The sequence below is a fragment of the Pelophylax lessonae genome, assembly GCF_965119305.1.
Source record: "Pelophylax lessonae genome assembly, chromosome: 13".
Lineage (NCBI taxonomy): Eukaryota > Metazoa > Chordata > Amphibia > Anura > Ranidae > Pelophylax > Pelophylax lessonae.
This window is the reverse complement of record NC_138780.1, coordinates 145,885,421-145,906,757: the sequence shown is the minus strand read 5'-3', so window position 1 is coordinate 145,906,757 and position 21,337 is coordinate 145,885,421. Positions and strand designations below refer to the sequence as shown.

At 50.3% G+C, this 21,337-nt stretch overlaps 1 protein-coding gene across 1 annotated transcript in view; it reads right to left on the bottom strand.

Moving 5' to 3' along the window:
* Positions 1–19,390, bottom strand: part of MNAT1 (MNAT1 component of CDK activating kinase) — a 334,005-nt gene extending 314,615 nt beyond the window's left edge. The window contains exon 1 of the mRNA XM_082242630.1: positions 19,232–19,390. Within this exon, the coding sequence (XP_082098756.1) occupies positions 19,232–19,320 (89 nt within the window). The 5' untranslated portion in view covers positions 19,321–19,390. The remainder of the gene's footprint in view (positions 1–19,231) is intronic.
* Between the last annotated feature and the right edge of the window lie 1,947 nt (positions 19,391–21,337).

Sequence of the window (21,337 nt, the reverse complement as noted above, 5' to 3'; positions counted from 1 at the left end):
AATCCCTAGCTGAACTGGGGACATGAACAGAAGGTGGAGATAGAGAGCAGCAGGATCAACCAGGTTTTTTGCAGAATACATAAAACTATTCCCATAGTGATTTATTGAGTATGAACAGCCTGTCATACACCATTTATTGATTTTTTTATGGTGAGGGTTTAGGGACACTTTAGTGTGTTACTGGCAGGATCACCAGTTCAAAAAAAAAAAAAGGAAATAAAGATGTGATGGCTCTTTGTTTTTTTTGTTTTGTTTTTTTCCAGGCTAAGGTAAGCTGCAACATATGACAATTTTTTATTTAGGGCCTAGATACACTTAAAGATTTACTGACTCTCTAAGCATTCTGTCGGCACAATCTCACTAACTATTCAACACACTTTTAAAATGTTAGACACAAAGGAGTAAATTTTGCTGTCCACCTTTCTGCATTCAGTTAAGGAGGCAATAATCGAAGCAAGCAGGCAATTTTAATCTATTTCAGCAAAAGCCGCCCACAGCCTTTATTCAGCAAAAATGTGCTGCTTACAGCCAAAGCAAATAACGTGGTCATTTAATAAGTATTACAAAACGGCAAGAATTATTAGAGTGTTTCGCCAAGGCACAGAAACAAATTATTATACAATTTAAGACAACCATTTCAAATGGAATATTAAATCTTACATGACCTGCTCTGTAATGTGGAGAACTAAATTTGCAGTTAACTGAGAAATTATTGTAATTTAAATAGATACACAAAGCCACATCATTAAGACTTTTAGATTGCCATCTCTCGGGTAGTGAAAAGAGCAATAACAACGTGGAAAGGCCAGTACCCAATAATGCAACCTACCACCCATTAATATAATGACTGCTGAGGCTGTATATACCAGAATGGCACTTGTGGCCCAGTGCCTAGGGCAGCAGGGTAAGAAAACAGCGCCAAACCTCAAACTGTATGGCCCCGTTTACACCTGAGCGATTTTCTGCTTGAGGCTTGTAGTTCTAAAACGCTCAACAAGCCAAATCACATTCATTTTAATGGCCCCCTTTTCACAGCGTTCTGTTTTCTAAAGCAAAACGCTTGTCTCTCAAAAAAGTAGGAGGTTGTTTTTGGCTGATTACAAGCGTTTTTTGGCCCTATAGACTTCAATAGAAAAGCCTGAAAACGTGTGACATGAGCGTTTTGTCGCGCGTTTTCTGCTCAAACAGCGGCTCTCCACCCCTAATTTCCTCCCCCTTGTGCTTTCTCTTGTCTAAACAATAATACCTGAAGCCGTAAAATGCTTGCAATAGGCTTCTAAAATGCTGGTAATACACTTTTAAAAAATGTTAAATAAAAACGTCTGAAAGTCACTAAACTCAGGTGTAAATGCAGCCTTAAAGGGGTTGTAAAGTCAGAAGGCTTTTTTATCTTAATGCATTCTACGCATTAAGATAAAAAGCTTTCTGTGTGCAGCAGCCCCCCTCAGCCCCCTCTCTATCCAGCAATGTCCACCTCTCTATCCAGCAATGTCCACCAGTGCTTCAGCCAACTGAACTCTCTCTCCTGATTGGCTGAGACACAGCAGTGGAGCCATTGGCTCCTCCTGCTTTCAATTAAACTCAGTAAGCCAATCAGGAGAAAGTGGGGGTGAGGGCAGGGCAGGGCAAAACGCCAGCACCATGTCTGAATAAACTGAGCTGCAGCTCGGCTCGGGTGCCCCCATAGCAAGCTGCTTGCTGTGGGGGCATTCAGCAGGGAGGAAGAGCCAAGAGCACCGAAGAGGGATCCGAGAAGAGGAGGATCTGAGCTGCCCTGTGCAAAACCACTGCACAGAGGAGGCAAGTAGAACGTGTTTGTTATTTTATTAGAAAAAAAAAAAAAAACAAGATCTTACAATCACTTTAACCCCTTCCCACCCATGCTATAGCCGAATGATGGGCTCACTTTGCCAGAAGGACGTCGAATGGCGTCCTCCTGTGATCGCGCTGCCCGCAGGCGATATGCACAGTGATCACTGAGTCCTCAAGGTAGAGGGCCAATCACAGCCGCCCCTTTACCACATGATCAGCTATGTCCAATGACAGCTGATCACAGAAGTAAAAACAAGCCGATTATCGGCTTTTCTTTCCTCACGCTGACAGCATGAGGAGAGGAGAGCAGATAACCAGCTTGAGTTAAAGGGACATCAGCACTGATTATCAGTGTCACAATTATAAGTGCAGTCCCAACAGTGCCCATGAGTGCCGCCCATCAACGCACATTAGTGAAGGAGAAAAATTACCCACACTGTACTTGTGGTCTTCCATCAGTATACGGCTTCCTTGCAGTCATGAACTTACATATCCCAGATTTTACCAGCTGCCCTCATACAAAGCTAGCCAACAACTTAGCTCATATAAGTTTTGGAACCTTCTCCTTTATTGAACAGTTTCACACTAAATTTATACACACATGAGCACATCCCCCTCCTGATCAAATTACTACACACAGGTCAGGGGTTGCCTGATTACATTATCCTATGCAGATGAAATTGTGCACAGAAACAGAATTAACCTGAACTAATTATCTGGCCATCTGGACAGAACAAGGTGAGGTCATTAGCATTTAACAATGGGACAGGCAGACTTAACACAATCCACACCCCAGCTCAATAGATAGACAATAGGACAACACTGCCAATGACAGTCTGTCCGTCTACAATGAAACATATGGAATATACATCTAGGCGTCACAGACTCCATGGCAACAGGCCACAGGTCTCACAGTGCAAAGTGGGATCAAAATCTCCACATTTCTTGAGACACCGTTGACAATTCTCTCAGTGTCCCCAAAGTATCTGTCCCTCACTCCCAGTGACAACGAACACCATCACACAATATATCTGTAATGCCTCTCTGGATGCGCCCCCCTTAGCCTGCAGTGTGTCCGTGACGGCGGTGACTCTGCACCACGATATGGCTGAAATACTGGTCTGCGGACCAGCCTTCCAAGAAGGTACTGACTGATCTCCCCTTTGTAGGAGACCGCATGTTTGGTGCTTCCATGGAGAACATCATTTTGTAGGAGACCGCATGTTCGGTGCTTCCATGGAGAAGATCATTAAGGATCTTACAGGAGGTAAAAGTACTCGGCTTCCGCAGTCTGCCAGGAGTAAAGACTCGTTGCAAGCGTGGTCCTTTCTTCTCAGCCCATAAGTTGTCCTTTCATCCAGGACCAGGGACCAAAATCCACCCGTAACTGCGCAGCGGGTTTCAAGAGGCCCTGGCTAGGTAGGTCAAGAGTGGGACCCTCCAGGATCACAGACAAGCTCGCTTCTGCCTGAAGGGGCACCCTCACCCGTACTTGAGGTGGGGTGGGGGTGAAACGTCTGCTTCTTTCCAGATCCGTGGACCTCCTGGATTCAAGACAAATGGGTCCACAAGTTGATTCGGTCCAGGTACAAGATAGAGTTTCAGTCCTTGCCTCAGGCAAGGTTCTTGCCATCCAATCTGCGTTTGTCCCCAGATCATCTACATGGTCTTCTTGGGGCAATACAGGATCTGCTCTCACAGGGGGTCATTGTAAAGGTTCCAGAATCATAAAGTTTTTAGGGGTTTTATTCAAACCTGTTTACTGTTCCCAGGAAGGAGTGCAAGGTCCATCCCATTCTGGATCTCAAGGCTTTGAACCGCTTTGTGTGGGTTCAGAAATTTCTAATGGAATCCATTCGCACGGTGGTGGCATCCCTTCAACAAGGGGATTTTCTGGCCTCTCAAGGACGCTTACCTTCATATCCCAATATATTTCGGGCATCAGCGTTTCCTTTGCTTTGCGATGGGCGAGGAGCACTATCAATTTGTGGCATTACCCTTTGGTCTCGCCTCGGCTCCTCGGGTGTTTACAAAATAGTTGGATTGTGGGGCTGGGGTACCTGGACGATCTCCTTCTGCGAGCAGAATCTCTGATTGCCCAAAAAGACTCCCTGGACATTTCAGGGCAAACTTTGTAAGAGTTCGGATGGAAACTGAATTTCCAAAAATCTGTTCTGGTTCCGTCCACAAAACTGGACTATCTGGGCCTGACCCTGGACACAACCTCAGCCCGGGTGTTTCTTCCGGAGGTGAGACTCAAGCAGTTGCAGGATGCGACACAGCTCCTGTTGTCCAACCGGCGATCATCCCTCAGGACTTGCATGCAAGCGCTGTGCCTGATGGTCTCCACCTTCAAGGCAGTTCCATTTGCTCAGTTCCATACCCCGTCTCTACAGAAGGAGATCCTTGTCAAATGGAACAAGAATCCACAGGCTCTAGACAATCTGATCCTGTTGAGCCGGAGTACGAGGGGATCCCTGATCCAGTGGCTCCGCTCTCCGGAGCTTCAACAGGGAAAATCCTATCTCCCCTGTACTGGACGGTGGTCTTGGGCACAGATCCGGCTCAGAGGGTTTGGACTTGGGAGGAGTCCAGTCTGACGATCAATATCCTGGAAATTCAGGTGTCAGGCTACAATTCCCTTCATGCCTAGTAATGGCTGTAAATATCAGAGTATTACAACGCCTCATGGGACGTGTAGTTACGCAACAATTGGAGGGCCGTAGTTTAGAGACCCCTGGCCTAATTCATTGGATGGACCGTCTGCAGGGGCGCCCGTCGAGGAATCAATCGGACAATGCCAGGGGCGTGTCAATAATCAAGGGCCTTAGCGGGCAGGGAAGTAGCCGGCACTCTAAGATGGGCAGAGCGCTTTTTTCCAGCCATCTCTGCTGTGCATATTGCAGGGAAAGTTGGCAGGCGGATTACCTAAATCGGCAGAAGTTGGATCAGGGAGAATTGTCACTACACCAGGAGGTGTTTCATCAACTGTGCCTCCTGTGGCAGACTCCCAATGTGGACCTGTTGGCCTCTTGTCTCAACAGGAAATTGCAAGCATTTGCTCCACTTACTCTTCTGCCGAGACTTCTGCGAAGGATTGAGGCAAAAGCGATTCCAATTGACCTAGTGGTACCGGACTGGCCTTGCAGGTCCTGGTACGCAGACCTAGTATGGCTGGTCGCCAATGTCCCTTGGAGGCTCCCTCTCAGAGAAGATCTGTTAACCCAAGGACAGATCTTCCATCCCACTTTACAGTGGCTGGCTTTGACGGCCTGACTATTGAAAGCCAGGTGTTACAGGACAGAGGGGTGTCTGAATCGGTGATTCCGACATTGTTAAATGCTAGAAAATCTACTTCTAGGAAAATTTATCATTGAGCCTGGAATATTACTTGGTGTGAGTCTCGGGCCCGTTCCTTCGTTCCTTCTCGGTGTCTTGGAGTTACTCCAAAGAGGTGTAGATCAACGTTTGGCCTTGGGTACCATCAAAAAGGCCAGATATCGGCCCTGGCGACTTTCTTTCAAACGTCCATTGGCCACAAATGACTTGGTTCAAACCTTTGCTCAGGGGGTCCGCCACCTGGCTCCCTCTGTGAGAAAATGCCCTTTGAAAATATTTGTGAGATTCCTCTGCTCACTTTGACACAGAAGGTAGCTTTCTTGGTGGCCATTACTTCTGCTCACAGGGTGTAGGAGCTGGCTGCGTTGTCCTGTCGCTCACCTTACCTGGTGGTTCCCAGAGACAAGGTGGTGCTTCGTACCTGTCAGTCGTTCCTTCCTAAAGTCATCTCTGGTTTCCATTTAAATGAAGACATTGTGTTGCCTTCCTTGTGTCCTAAGCCTAAGCATCCTAAAGAGATTGCCTTACATTCTTTGGATGTGGTTCGGGTAATCAGGATGTACCTGGCGGCGACTGAGTCGTTCCGGAAATCGGATTCTCCGTTTGTCCTTATGGATGGACCGCGTAAAGGGATGGCTGCGTCTGCCGTGACCATTTCCAGATGGATCAGACAGACGGTGGTGCAGGCCTATTCCAGGATTCTCCTTTTCCTGCTAAGGCGTATTCTACGGACCTTCCGTCAACAGGCGTCAGTGATGAAGGTATGCAAGTAGGCCACTTGGTCGTCCGTGCACACTTTCACAAAATTTTATAAGGGGGATGCGTTAGCATCTGAGGATGATTCTTTTGGCCTGCAAGGTTTTGCAGGCTGCTGTTAGAGAGGTTTAGACCTCTGGAGGGTGAATTTGTTTTTTTTGTCAGATAAGCTCCAGTTGTTCCTGGTTGGCTATGTTTAGCCTTTGGGAAGTGTGTTTTTTTTTCACCACTCATATTGACACTGCTTTGGGATGTCCCACCGGTCAAGAAGATATGGAGCTGTGTCCATCAATGAACGGAAGAGAAAACTGGATTTTTGTCTTACCATAAAATCCTTTTCTCTGATGTTCATTGATGGACACAGCACTGGCCCCTCTATTAAGTTGGGTTTTATGTTCTTCAGACACCGCTTGTTACAAAACTGAAGTCCTATAGCAGGAAGTGGGGAGTATACCCCCTGGGACTGCTCTATAGGGGTGGTCAATTTTTTTTCCATCTAGTGTCTTACTCCTATGGAGAGCAGAATAAACCCATCAGTCAAGAAGATATGAAGCTATGTCCGTCAATGAACATCGGAGAAAAGGATTTTACGGTTAGACAAAAATCCATTTTTTTTTTCAAAATTTTCTGTCTTTTCATTTGTTTGGCATAAAATTAAAAAGCCAGTAGCAAATAAATACTATCAAAAGAAAGCTCCATTTGTGTGATAAAAATGTAATTTGGGTACAGTGTTGCATGACCGCGCAACTGTCATTCAAAGTAGGCCAGAGCTGAAAGCTGAAAACTTGTCTGGGCAGGAAGGGGATGAAAGTGCCCTGTAGGCAACTGTTTTTTTTCCTTATTTTTCTTCTTCTATTTCTGGGCCTAAGTAAATTTAACAAGATAATAAAAGGGGGTTCAGAGGATATTGCGAAGAGTCAAAAGAGTCTTTGCAGTTCAAAACCCTAAAGCCAACTCTCCTTTCTCATTTGATGCTCTGTACGGTAGAATTGTAGCGCTGCATAAAAAGAACCTATAATGCTGTCAATGGAATATTCTCCTTTTATTATTTTCCCCACATACAGATTAAAAGGCAGCACAGAAACTAAGTGGTTAACACTTCTGCCCGTTAGCACAAGGCCTGTCGATTCAAATCCAAACCATGGCACTACCTGCCTGGAGTTTGCATGTTCTCCCTATGCCTGGGTGGGTTTCCTCCCACACTCCAAAGACATGCAGGTAGGTTAATTGGCTCCTGTCTAAATTGGCCTTAGAATGTGTATATGTGAATGTGAGTAAAGCCCCGTACACACGTACCGAATGTCGGTCGAACGATCGGCCGTCTTTTGTCCGGTGCTGTCCTGTGGGCTGAAAAGTGCAAAAGACTGCACATGAATTTTGTCGGCCAACAACAGCCAACTGCAGAAGTGATGTCATGTGATGGTTAACTTTCCGTGTCTTTTTTCTTTTCTGAGCATGCCCAGTCTTGCTAATCTGCTGTTTGTCGGCCGAATTCTGTACTGACTGGCGAACAATCGCCCGTTCTGGTTACGGCCAACAAAGATTTTATAGCCTGCACACCCGATTCTGTTCGGCCGAAAAGTCGCTGTCGGTTGTCGGAAGCATCATACTAACAAGCCGACAATCGGCCGATCGTTCGGCGGCCGAATATTTACGGCCTACAATCGGTACGTGTGTACGGGGCTTTAGGGACCTTTGAAAGCTCCTTGTGGGCAGGAACTGATGTAAATGTACAATATATGTGTGTGTGAAAAGCACTGCATTAATTGTTGGGCCATGTCCTAACTATACAATTTTTTTATAGTTTTGGACAAAGTTAAGAAGAAAAAAAATGTTTTTCAGTTTATTTCTGCCTGTGATGAGGAAATGTGTCCTCATTTACTGCCTGTGTAATGCTGTACAAATAATTAGGGGGTACAGTCATCAGGAAAGGAAGGTACGGCAAGAAATAAAAACAATGTCTAGTGGTGCATCGAAATTTTAGCGGCCGAAAATGGGCATATTCCATTTCGGCCGAAAATGGATTAAAGATGCCGATATTAAAGATGGCCGCCGCAGTGCAGGTTTCAAAAGACCCGCCTCTGGCCGGCAGCCCGCCTCCCGGTGATGTCACTACTACTACTACGATGTGCATGAATGAACTAACACACTGGGTGGGCGGGCGAGCGGCCGCTAATAGCTGTAACTAAGTGAGCGCTTCACTTCCCTGTCAGGTGGGAATCTCCTCTGACAGGGAACTGAAGGGCTCACATGGTTATAGCTATTAGCGGCCGCTCGTCCGCCCGCCGTGTTAGTTCATTCATGAACATCGTAGTAGTAGTGACATCACAGGGAGGCGGGCCGCCGGCCAGAGGCGGGTCTTTTGAAAGGAAGGACACAGGAGGAGCTGAGTGACAGTAAGGAGATTGCATCCTTGGGGGGGAGGGGCGCTGAGGCGGGGGGGGACGCAGAGGCAGTGGGGGGGGTTAATTAACTGCCATTGGTCGGTCACTAATGCATCAGTGACCAGCAGTGGCAATACATTAACCCCCTCATGCTGCATAATACAAATTCCATTGGTAATTAAATTAACCACTTGCCAACCCGTCACAGTACATATACTGTGAGAGGGTGGCAGCGACAGGTGTACGTCGCTGCCTGTTTTTGGTGTATGCCCCCGTTCTATCTATTTTAAAAATCATTTGGGGGAAAAAAGTAATTTTCTGTTTTGGTTTTTGGCCAAGGGCATCCTGCATTTTCGGTTTCGGGTCAGAATTTTCATTTCGGTGCATCCCTAACAATTAGGGATGCACCGAATATTCGGCGGCCGAACATTATTAGGCCGAAAATAGAGAAAATAGCACTTTCGGCGTTCGGCCGAATAAGTCAAAAGGCCGAATAATTTTGAGCCGAACAATGTCAGCTTCCGCCCTGACCGCTCACCTTCCTCATTGCGGCTCGCGGCTCCCTTCTCACACGCCGCGGGTGTCCTGTCCAACCGCGAGTGGGGGGTGTGACGTCACGCGCGCGTCCCGCCCCCTGCTCCTGACTGCGGCTCCTTCACACTAGGTCCACGCCCCGCCCCCCTGTTCGCGGCTTTTGGCTCCGGCTGCAGTTCAGGTATGTGATGTGGAGCGGAGCACATTTGGGGGAGAATACGGTAGCTGGCAGCTGCACAAGCATTAGTGTGCAGACTGCCATATGTTGTTGCCACTTGCCATGCTCATTACATTAGAGTGCCCTATAAAGTGCCCCTTAAAAAAAAAAAAAAAGAAAAAAAAATGTGCCCAACAGAGTGCTCCCTTGACATAAAATGTGGCCATCAGCGTGCCCCTTATTTTATGCTAAGGGACATGCTGATGAGCATATTTTATGTTAAGGGGCACACTGATGAGCATATTTTATGTTAAGGGAAACTCTGATGGGCATATTTTATTTTAAGGGGCACGCTAATGGGCATATTTTATGTTAAGAGCAACGCTGATTTAAATGTTTTGTTTTGCCCATCAGCGTGCGCCCTAACATAAAATGTGCCCATCAGCGTGCCCCCTAAAAATTGGCAAAATAAATGGAAAAAATGCGAAACACCGCGTTCGGTATTGGGCCTTCGGCCTTCGGCCAAGCATTTCATTATTATTCGGCTTTGGCTTCGGCCAAGAATTTCATTTCGGTGCATCCCTACTAACAATGTCAGTTGGTTTAACACACCCCCCCCCCCCCCACTTTACTACAAAATATGATTTTCTGCATTTTAAAAAATGAACTCTATGTAGATGTGAAAATAACATGAAAGAATGCAGGAATGTATTTTACCATAAAAATACATATGTCATTTTATCAATGTAACTATCTAGTCAGCAGGCTGGAAATGCTCCTCACCAGTTGTTTTAGTTGTGGAAATTAGTGCCTTGCCTGGGGCTTTGATGGACCTTGAAACTCTATTTTGCTTACTCTGCATTTCTAGGCAAGATCCGCGTCCTGTTAAAATGCTTACAAATGCACCACAATGTGCGCAAAACACATTGAAAGGGATGTTCAATCTTTTGTACTCCTCCACCCCTCCTCAACCACATTTGGCAAATTCTTTTTTTTTGGGGGGGAATGGGTACCTAGTTTTGATAGGTACCCACTCCGACTAGGCAATCCAAGCAAAGTTTACCACCCCCCTCTTTGCTCTCAGCCTTCTGGCACACGCTAGGGGTGCACCGATCCGACTTTTCTAGTCCCGATACCTGGCATTGTGTATCTGCCGATACCTAAACCGATCCGGAACTACACACATACACAATATGCATGTGGCTGCAGTACAGAGCAAAGCCACTGCTTCATGTGTATGGCTCATTCACAGGCGGATTGCACCTGATATCACTCCGCCTGTGAGACCTATACAGGAAGTAGCGGCTACGTGCAAGTAAGGAACGGCTGAGCCGAGACTCAGCAAAACCGGATCGGCCCGTGGATCGGTTAATTTTACCGATTCCCCGATACAGCTATTTTGGCAGTATCGGCGCCGATATCCGATCCTAGTATCGGATCGGTGCATCCCTAGCACACACCACAGTTCCCAGAAGGCAGCAGGACCACTGACAAAGAGCAGCTCACACAGGCGTAGTGGAAAGCCAGCTGCGAGGAGAAGTCGGCTTCCCACAGTAAACATGCCGGTTCCGGAAACCTGAAGGCCAGTAAAGAACTGGCCCGAGTGAGGACAGCACTGAATCCCTGCACAGGTAAGTGCCCTTTTATTAAGAGAGTCAGCAGCTACAGTATTTGTATCTGCTGACTTGAAATCTTTTCTTTCGACTGTGAAGATTTGCTTTAAGAATTTTACACGCCTGGTGATGATGTCACAACAAAAAAAGTTGTTTCTCACTTCAGGAAAAAAGGTAAAAAAAAATACTGAGACACGATCTAGAGGGGGGAGAAGGAGAGTTGGTGGCAAATGCAGGCAATGCCTTGACATACATTTTAAGGCATCATTCACATGAAGCTCTGTGACTATACTGCACGAAATAGCACCTTGCTTAAGTGGCTGGAGCCACCAGGAGCTGCACGCGGACAGTCGGGAGATGCTCACTTACCCCTGAACGCCTTTCACAAAAAGGAAAAGTGGCCATGTTTAAAATCACTACCGCATCACCATAAAGAAATATGGGCTCCATGCATGCAGCTCCATCTGCATTAACAAGGCACTCATTCATGCTATACGGGCCACAGCCCCCATGTGAATGAGCCCTAATAGTCTAATGGGCACAGCAACCCTGCTGACAGTCCACCATGGTTTACATGCGACTGCTGCTTTCTAAAACCAGCCAGAAACATTAAAACTAAAGTGTACTGTGGGGTGACTAGCTCGGTGGTAGGCGTGGATGACCCCTTGGGGGGGTTCGTTACACAGGGAGACAGCCGAGAAGTGGTTGCAAACAACACTATGGTTTATTCTTGCTATTTTCTTCACACAAGTGCAAGCTCCAAAAACATCAAAATAAAACACAAAATAAATCCTTGCCACTGTGGGCGGCTACCTTCTCACATACCGGAACCTATCTTATGAAGTCTGTCCCCAACCTACTGTTGGGCAGACTTGGCTGATCATAGAGCAGACTCTCAACAGTCCATGTTTTATCTTCACACAACAAATGTCCATTGAACATGTCCCCTTTTCCTCTTCACATTGAACATGTCCCTTTGCTTGTCGCTTCACATAACAAACAGTTCATTGATTTCTTCCACATAGAAATAGTTCAAGACCTCACCTTGAGTAGTCTTCACATCGCTTAAGGAGGTCTTCCCCATGCTCACACAGCTTTCAGGGGGCACACGTCTGTCTGTCCTCCTCTCCCAGCCCACACGGCGACAGGAGGCAGCAATCAAACGACTTCCTCTGGACCAATTATAGAAGCCTTAACTTCCTCATTCCGAACAGCTGAAGGCCTTTCAACTTCCTTAAGCCAGTTCTGGCTACCTTTGCAGCCGACACCCTATAGTAATTGGTGAACTTTCCAAACCAGGTGGAAATGTATCTCCTGTCTGTGACTACATCCACAGATTTACCTGACTTCCTGTCACAGTACATTAATATGATTTTCTACTTTCCCATTACTTTGTTGACTTCTGAAGTGTGCAGCAAGACTCTCCCACTAGAATTCCCAACCACTGCAGGCTGCAAATCTATTTTATGAAGGACGGTTCTACTAAAAGCCACCTATATAGGTTAGACAAGCCCAGGCCACTAAAAGAAGCATTACATATATATGTATGTGAGATAAAGACCTAACAAGCTCTTTGAGGACAAGGACTGATTATTAATATTATTATACAGGATTTATACAGTGCCAAAAGTTTGCGCAGCGCTTTACAATATAGCAACAATACAATTCAATACAAGAGGGCTAGGAGGACTGCTCCTGCGGGCTTACAATCCAATAGGAAGGGGCTGATTTGAATGTACAGTATGTAAAGAGCTGTGTAAATCTGCATAACCTTGTAAACTACAATCAACCAACCAACAAGAAAGCCACCAACTATACTTTAATTGATAACATTAGAACAAAATGATACAATATTATATATAAAATTACAATGCAATTCAAGCGGAACTAAACCCTCCTATCCTTTTCAGCCAAGGAAGCTGCCATCTTAGCCTCTGTTTGATCTGCAACTGCCATGGTGCTGCCCATGTGATCAGTTATGACACCAGCCATTTGATGGTTTGGTAGAGAGCACAAGAAAATGTGACAGTTAGCAATCCCAGCAAACTGGGAATGAACAGTTTTTTTAAAATGTTAAAGCGATGGGTTTAGTTCGGCTTTCATTTTTTCCATTGTGGAAAAAAAATAGAGAAGACCAAGCATCCAGTATTGAAAAATAGCAGTATTTAAAATTTTCAAGCAGATAAGAAAATATTAATTCTACAGACACTCTGAGGCTGATTTACTAAGGCTCCCTTTACACTTGGGCGTTCCGGGATCGCAGCAAAACGTGGGATGCGTTTGCAATGGCATTCTTAATGGCACCCCAAAAGTAGTGCGATTTTGCCGCAGTTATCACACAATAAATCGCGCTGCAATTGTGGCAAATCACATTGTGGGAAGCTTGTCATCCAAAAGGTGCAGGAGCTTCTTTTGGATGACAATCTTTCTGTGATGCTGTCTGCCACGATTGCAGAGTAATTTATCATGCAAAAACCGTGGCAAAAATCGCACCGGGGTTGGGGATGCCATTAAGAAGTAATGGCATTGCAAACGCGTCACGCGTTTTGCCACTCTTCTGGAATGCTCAGGTGTGAATTGGGCCTAAAGGAGTTGAGAATCTTCACAATTTGGTATTCAGAGTGAACACTGCTACAATCAGTAAAAATTCTCAACTTGTTTCGTAAATCAGTCTCTATAAAGAATAAGTTCACCTTGAAAAAAAAAGAAATAAATGCACATGACTTTACAGAGAAAAAATAAATTAAAAAATAAAAAATTATAAAAAAGGAGCCACTTGTGAGCAGTGGATTTTGCACATGGTGGTATCTGGCCGTATAGTATAAAATTCTGTGCTCTTCGCACCCAGGAAGCCCACAGGTGCCGCATACTGCCACCTATAGAAGTCAATAGCTACACATGACTATACACAAGTATGTCGTGTGCGGACAGGCACACAAATCTGGTCACAGAATGTTTGTGTTGAGAGCTGTACGTGCAAACTGATGTGGTTACAGTCATTAACTTCTATAGGAGACTGTAACTGCTTAGAAGGAGTTAGTTGGAGTTCAGCTTCAATCTGTTAGTCACTTATGTGAAATTCAATTAAATCTGCTAGTAGTGGTGGTGAACCTTGGCACCCCAGATGTTTTGGAACCACATTTCCTATGATGCTCATGCACTCTGCAGTGTAGTTGAGAATCATGGGAAATGTATTTCCAAAACATCTGGGGTGCCAAGGTTCACCATCACTGTGCTAGTGCATCTAAAGCCAGCCATAGACGGTTCGAATCTCAGCAGGTTCAGCAGGAACTGGGTGAGATTTGAAGCATGTATGGGCAAGCCGAATGTACAGCACCAAGTTGATCAATCATCAACTTGGGTACAACCAGCCCATCAGATTTTACATATGATTATAACTGGCGGCAATTATAGCCACTAGCAATAATCACTGTCGTCTCCCAGCGGGGATGGCATCCCCCACCGTTCATCCAGCGCGTTTCGGGGGCCAGAATATACACTTTCACCAGGACTATAGAAGGATACAAATTAATGATGTGTGTAAAAGATGTTGGTGAAAAAAAAAAGAAAAAACAATAAAACAAGAATATTAATGTTAAGATGACACATGAGGAATACTGATAACTGCTCCACATAACACAGCCGGTAACACAGACCACAAGACTGTACAAAACAGACAAAATATGTCAGACGTCTCATATCTGTGAAGTGATGGTGAAAACCTGGAGCAGCCACAGAGGAACCACAGATGTACAGATAGGGACCAAATTCATAGTGAACACAATGTAGCGTATTTACATGGGGCAGCATGCTCGGGGGGCCCCTGTGTACAGAGGGTGCACAATGTGTACACGGCGCAGCATGTCGGGGCCACTATACACAAGTATGTCAGAAGCTCCTGTACATGGTGTACTGTACACTTGTAGCATTTTACTGGCCCCTATACACAGTGCAGCCTGTCAGGGGTCCAAGTGTGCACAGTGCAGCCTGTCAGGGGCCCCAGTGTGCACAGTGCAGCCCGTCAGGGGCCCCAGTGTGCACAGTGCAGCCCGTCAGGGGCCCCAGTGTGCACAGTGCAGCCCGTCAGGGGCCCCAGTGTGCACAGTGCAGCCCGTCAGGGGCCCCAGTGTGCACAGTGCAGCCCGTCAGGGGCCCCAGTGTGCACAGTGCAGCCCGTCAGGGGCCCCAGTGTGCACAGTGCAGCCCGTCAGGGGCCCCAGTGTGCACAGTGCAGCCCGTCAGGGGCCCCAGTGTGCACAGTGCAGCCCGTCAGGGGCCCCAGTGTGCACAGTGCAGCCCGTCAGGGGTCCCAGTGTGCACAGTGCAGCCCGTCAGGGGTCCCAGTGCAGCCTGTCAGGGGTCCCAGTGTGCACAGTGCAGCCTGTCAGGGGTCCCAGTGCAGCCTGTCAGAGGTCCCTGTGTACACAGTGCAGCCTGTCAGGGGTCCCAGTGCAGCCTGTCAGAGGTCCCTGTGTACACAGTGCAGCCTGTAAGGGGTCCCAGTGTACACAGTGCAGCCTGTCAGGGGTCCCAGTGTACACAGTGCAGCCTGTCAGGGGTCCCAGTGTACACAGTGCAGCCTGTCAGGGGCCCCAGTGTACACAGTGCAGCCTGTCAGGGGCCCCAGTGTACACAGTGCAGCCTGTCAGGGGCCCCAGTGTACACAGTGCAGCCTGTCAGGGGCCCCAGTGTACACAGTGCAGCCTGTCAGCGGTCCCAGTGCAGCCTGTCAGAGGTCCCTGTGTACACAGTGCAGCCTGTCAGGGGTCCCAGTGTACACAGTGCAGCCTGTCAGGGGTCCCAGTGTACACAGTGCAGCCTGTCAGGGGCCCCAGTGTACACAGTGCAGCCCGTCAGGGGCCCCAGTGTGCACAGTGCAGCCCGTCAGGGGCCCCTGTGTGCACAGTGCAGCCCGTCAGGGGCCCCTGTGTGCACAGTGCAGCCCGTCAGGGGCCCCAGTGTGCACAGTGCAGCCCGTCAGGGGCCCCAGTGTGCACAGTGCAGCCCGTCAGGGGCCCCAGTGTGCACAGTGCAGCCCGTCAGGGGCCCCAGTGTGCACAGTGCAGCCCGTCAGGGGCCCCAGTGTGCACAGTGCAGCCCGTCAGGGGCCCCAGTGTGCACAGTGCAGCCCGTCAGGGGCCCCAGTGTGCACAGTGCAGCCCGTCAGGGGCCCCAGTGTGCACATTGCAGCCCGTCAGGGGCCCCAGTGTGCACATTGCAGCCCGTCAGGGGCCCCAGTGTGCACAGTGCAGCCCGTCAGGGGCCCCAGTGTGCACAGTGCAGCCCGTCAGGGGCCCCAGTGTGCACAGTGCAGCCTGTCAGGGGTCCCAGTGTGCACAGTGCAGCCTGTCAGGGGTCCCAGTGTGCACAGTGCAGCCTGTCAGGGGCCCCAGTATACACAGTGCAGCCTGTCAGGGGCCCCAGTGTGCACAGTGCAGCCTGTCAGGGGTCCCAGTGTGCACAGTGCAGCCTGTCAGGGGCCCCAGTATACACAGTGCAGTCTGTCAGGGGCCCCAGTATACACAGTGCAGTCTGTCAGGGGCCCCAGTATACACAGTGCAGCCTGTCAGGGGCCCCAGTGTACACAGTGCAGCCTGTCAGGGGCCCCAGTGTACACAGTGCAGCCTGTCAGGGGCCCCAGTGTACACAGTGCAGCCTGTCAGCGGTCCCAGTGCAGCCTGTCAGAGGTCCCTGTGTACACAGTGCAGCCTGTCAGGGGTCCCAGTGTACACAGTGCAGCCTGTCAGGGGTCCCAGTGTACACAGTGCAGCCTGTCAGGGGCCCCAGTGTACACAGTGCAGCCCGTCAGGGGCCCCAGTGTGCACAGTGCAGCCCGTCAGGGGCCCCTGTGTGCACAGTGCAGCCCGTCAGGGGCCCCTGTGTGCACAGTGCAGCCCGTCAGGGGCCCCAGTGTGCACAGTGCAGCCCGTCAGGGGCCCCAGTGTGCACAGTGCAGCCCGTCAGGGGCCCCAGTGTGCACAGTGCAGCCCGTCAGGGGCCCCAGTGTGCACAGTGCAGCCCGTCAGGGGCCCCAGTGTGCACAGTGCAGCCCGTCAGGGGCCCCAGTGTGCACAGTGCAGCCCGTCAGGGGCCCCAGTGTGCACAGTGCAGCCCGTCAGGGGCCCCAGTGTGCACAGTGCAGCCCGTCAGGGGCCCCAGTGTGCACAGTGCAGCCCGTCAGGGGCCCCAGTGTGCACAGTGCAGCCCGTCAGGGGCCCCAGTGTGCACAGTGCAGCCCGTCAGGGGCCCCAGTGTGCACAGTGCAGCCCGTCAGGGGCCCCAGTGTGCACAGTGCAGCCCGTCAGGGGTCCCAGTGTGCACAGTGCAGCCCGTCAGGGGTCCCAGTGCAGCCTGTCAGGGGTCCCAGTGTGCACAGTGCAGCCTGTCAGGGGTCCCAGTGCAGCCTGTCAGAGGTCCCTGTGTACACAGTGCAGCCTGTCAGGGGTCCCAGTGCAGCCTGTCAGAGGTCCCTGTGTACACAGTGCAGCCTGTAAGGGGTCCCAGTGTACACAGTGCAGCCTGTCAGGGGTCCCAGTGTACACAGTGCAGCCTGTCAGGGGCCCCAGTGTACACAGTGCAGCCTGTCAGGGGCCCCAGTGTACACAGTGCAGCCTGTCAGGGGCCCCAGTGTACACAGTGCAGCCTGTCAGGGGCCCCAGTGTACACAGTGCAGCCTGTCAGCGGTCCCAGTGCAGCCTGTCAGAGGTCCCTGTGTACACAGTGCAGCCTGTCAGGGGTCCCAGTGTACACAGTGCAGCCTGTCAGGGGTCCCAGTGTACACAGTGCAGCCTGTCAGGGGCCCCAGTGTACACAGTGCAGCCCGTCAGGGGCCCCAGTGTGCACAGTGCAGCCCGTCAGGGGCCCCTGTGTGCACAGTGCAGCCCGTCAGGGGCCCCTGTGTGCACAGTGCAGCCCGTCAGGGGCCCCAGTGTGCACAGTGCAGCCCGTCAGGGGCCCCAGTGTGCACAGTGCAGCCCGTCAGGGGCCCCAGTGTGCACAGTGCAGCCCGTCAGGGGCCCCAGTGTGCACAGTGCAGCCCGTCAGGGGCCCCAGTGTGCACAGTGCAGCCCGTCAGGGGCCCCAGTGTGCACAGTGCAGCCCGTCAGGGGCCCCAGTGTGCACAGTGCAGCCCGTCAGGGGCCCCAGTGTGCACATTGCAGCCCGTCAGGGGCCCCAGTGTGCACATTGCAGCCCGTCAGGGGCCCCAGTGTGCACAGTGCAGCCCGTCAGGGGCCCCAGTGTGCACAGTGCAGCCCGTCAGGGGCCCCAGTGTGCACAGTGCAGCCTGTCAGGGGTCCCAGTGTGCACAGTGCAGCCTGTCAGGGGTCCCAGTGTGCACAGTGCAGCCTGTCAGGGGCCCCAGTATACACAGTGCAGCCTGTCAGGGGCCCCAGTGTGCACAGTGCAGCCTGTCAGGGGTCCCAGTGTGCACAGTGCAGCCTGTCAGGGGCCCCAGTATACACAGTGCAGTCTGTCAGGGGCCCCAGTATACACAGTGCAGTCTGTCAGGGGCCCCAGTATACACAGTGCAGCCTGTCAGGGGCCCCAGTGTACACAGTGCAGCCTGTCAGGGGCCCCAGTGTACACAGTGCAGCCTGTCAGGGGCCCCAGTGTACACAGTGCAGCCTGTCAGCGGTCCCAGTGCAGCCTGTCAGAGGTCCCTGTGTACACAGTGCAGCCTGTCAGGGGTCCCAGTGTACACAGTGCAGCCTGTCAGGGGTCCCAGTGTACACAGTGCAGCCTGTCAGGGGCCCCAGTGTACACAGTGCAGCCCGTCAGGGGCCCCAGTGTGCACAGTGCAGCCCGTCAGGGGCCCCTGTGTGCACAGTGCAGCCCGTCAGGGGCCCCTGTGTGCACAGTGCAGCCCGTCAGGGGCCCCAGTGTGCACAGTGCAGCCCGTCAGGGGCCCCAGTGTGCACAGTGCAGCCCGTCAGGGGCCCCAGTGTGCACAGTGCAGCCCGTCAGGGGCCCCAGTGTGCACAGTGCAGCCCGTCAGGGGCCCCAGTGTGCACAGTGCAGCCCGTCAGGGGCCCCAGTGTGCACAGTGCAGCCCGTCAGGGGCCCCAGTGTGCACAGTGCAGCCCGTCAGGGGCCCCAGTGTGCACAGTGCAGCCCGTCAGGGGCCCCAGTGTGCACATTGCAGCCCGTCAGGGGCCCCAGTGTGCACATTGCAGCCCGTCAGGGGCCCCAGTGTGCACAGTGCAGCCCGTCAGGGGCCCCAGTGTGCACAGTGCAGCCCGTCAGGGGCCCCAGTGTGCACAGTGCAGCCTGTCAGGGGTCCCAGTGTGCACAGTGCAGCCTGTCAGGGGTCCCAGTGTGCACAGTGCAGCCTGTCAGGGGCCCCAGTATACACAGTGCAGCCTGTCAGGGGCCCCAGTGTGCACAGTGCAGCCTGTCAGGGGTCCCAGTGTGCACAGTGCAGCCTGTCAGGGGCCCCAGTATACACAGTGCAGTCTGTCAGGGGCCCCAGTATACACAGTGCAGTCTGTCAGGGGCCCCAGTATACACAGTGCAGCCTGTCAGGGGCCCCAGTGTACACAGTGCAGCCTGTCAGGGGCCCCAGTGTACACAGTGCAGCCTGTCAGGGGCCCCAGTGTGCACAGTGCTCTCAGTAAAAGTGTCCTGTTTGCACTTACAGAGTATGTCCGCACAAATTCACCATCAGTTTCAGGGAGGGGTTGCGGTATTTGGTGGTCTTACACCTCGGGCAGCCTTGGTCATCCATCTCTTTTCATCACACAGCACCTCGGTGCACTGCAAACTGTGTCCCCGGGAACCCGGCAGAGGAATCTTGGTTCCTCCCCCCACTGCTGTTATACACTAGCTGGGGATTTCCTCACTCAGCACCACACAGTGTTCTCCTGGTCACTGCTCCTCTCTTCTACAGATGTCATTTCTGCAGGACTTCTTCCAGCTCTTCCTGGATAGTTTATATAAGAAACAAATCATAGTGTAAGGAATTAATACTTGTAATAAAGAATATCTTAATGTTTGAAAGCACAGAGAAGTACAGTCCTGTGTTATGGACAATGAAATGGCCATGATGTATGAAAGGTTTGCTATTGGGAAGATTACTGTCTGCTCTTGGCAACCAATCAGCTTTGTTGCTATGATATCATCAGCCCCCCATCCTCAGACCGCTATCACTGACCACCAATCCCCTCATTTCTGTGATGAACGGAGGTTCCTGCAGGATGTGGTCTGATAACAGGTCTATACGTAGGAGGTACAAAACTGCATGCGTTCCGCCATTCCCAAGGCTGGGTTTACATCATTATGTTACAGCAATGCACATTCAGGTAATTCATTTATTTAACCACTTAAGCCCCGGAAGATTTTACCCCCTTCCTGACCAGGGCCTATTTTGCAATTCGCCACTGTGTGACTTTAACGGACAATTGCACGGTCGTGCGACGCTGTACCTAAACTAATTTGACGTCCTTTTTTTCCCACAAACAGAGCTTTCTTTTGGTGGTATTTGATCACCTGTGCGATTTTTACTTTTTGCGCTATTAACAAAAAAAGAGCGTCAATTTAGCAAAAATAATATTTTCACATTTTTTTATATGAAATTCCCCCAAAAAAATGTAAAAATCAAAATTTTTTAACATTTTAGGCCAATTTGTTTTATGCTACATATGTTTGGTAAAAAAAATCGCAAAAAGCGTATTTTAATTGGTTTGCGCAAAAGTTATTGCGTTTACTAACTAAGGGAAAGATTTCTGTCATTTTTGGTGGGTTTTTTTTAACGCGTAATGGCGGCGATCTACGATTTTTTTTGCGGTACTGCGACATTGCGGCGGACAGATCAGACCCTTGACTGACATTTTTGACACTTTTGGGGTTACCAGTGACATTACTATAGTAATCAGTGCTATACATATGCACTGTTACTGCAAAATGACACTGGCAGGGAAGGGGGTTAACTTTATTGGGGAAGGAGGGGTTAAGTGTGTCCCTAGGGGCGTGTTTCTAACTGTGATTGGACATGGCTACTGGTGTAGGAACAGTGATCAACGGTCCTACATAGTAGAACTGTATGATCACTATTCATACACAGGGGAGAATGACAGGCGGCTTGTTTGCCTTTCTCTCTTCGCGGCGGACGATCGCGAGTGACCGGCGGACATCGGGTCCGCCGGTCACACGCACGGACTTCCCAGGGAACGAGCCGGGGCGGGCAGGCGCGCGCCTCCGCGGGCGCGCGCTCACCTGCTATTGGCTCACAAGCAAGTGACAGGCTAGTGACGTACCCATACGTCACTTTGCCTGGCCGGGGCAGTATATGTACTTGCGGCGGTCGGCAACCGGTTAAATGGGCTGCCAACACACCCCAGCGGAGATAAAAACAACCCTGACCCTTTATCGGAAACAGAGTGCTGCAGTGCGCTGTTATTCCGGTGTCCTTCCTTACTTCAAAGTGGGACCCCGCAACATAACATAACACAACACTGAATCAAATGCTTATCATAATTTTCGCTTGGTGGCTCCAATTCATGGCAGCATACATGTGATAATATGCTGCCATGTTGGCACCAGGAATACGGAAAATTGTATGAAATACATACCATGATTTTACTTTCCTGGCACCATGGAAGCCACAACGTGAGTGGGTGTAAACCCATGCTACAACCAAGGTGCACTTACCATAATCATACCAGGGTCCAGACTACCAGGAGCACCCACTGGTCCTGCTGGCATTAGGCTGAAGAAAAGGAAAGGTAAGGAGGAGGGGCAGACTG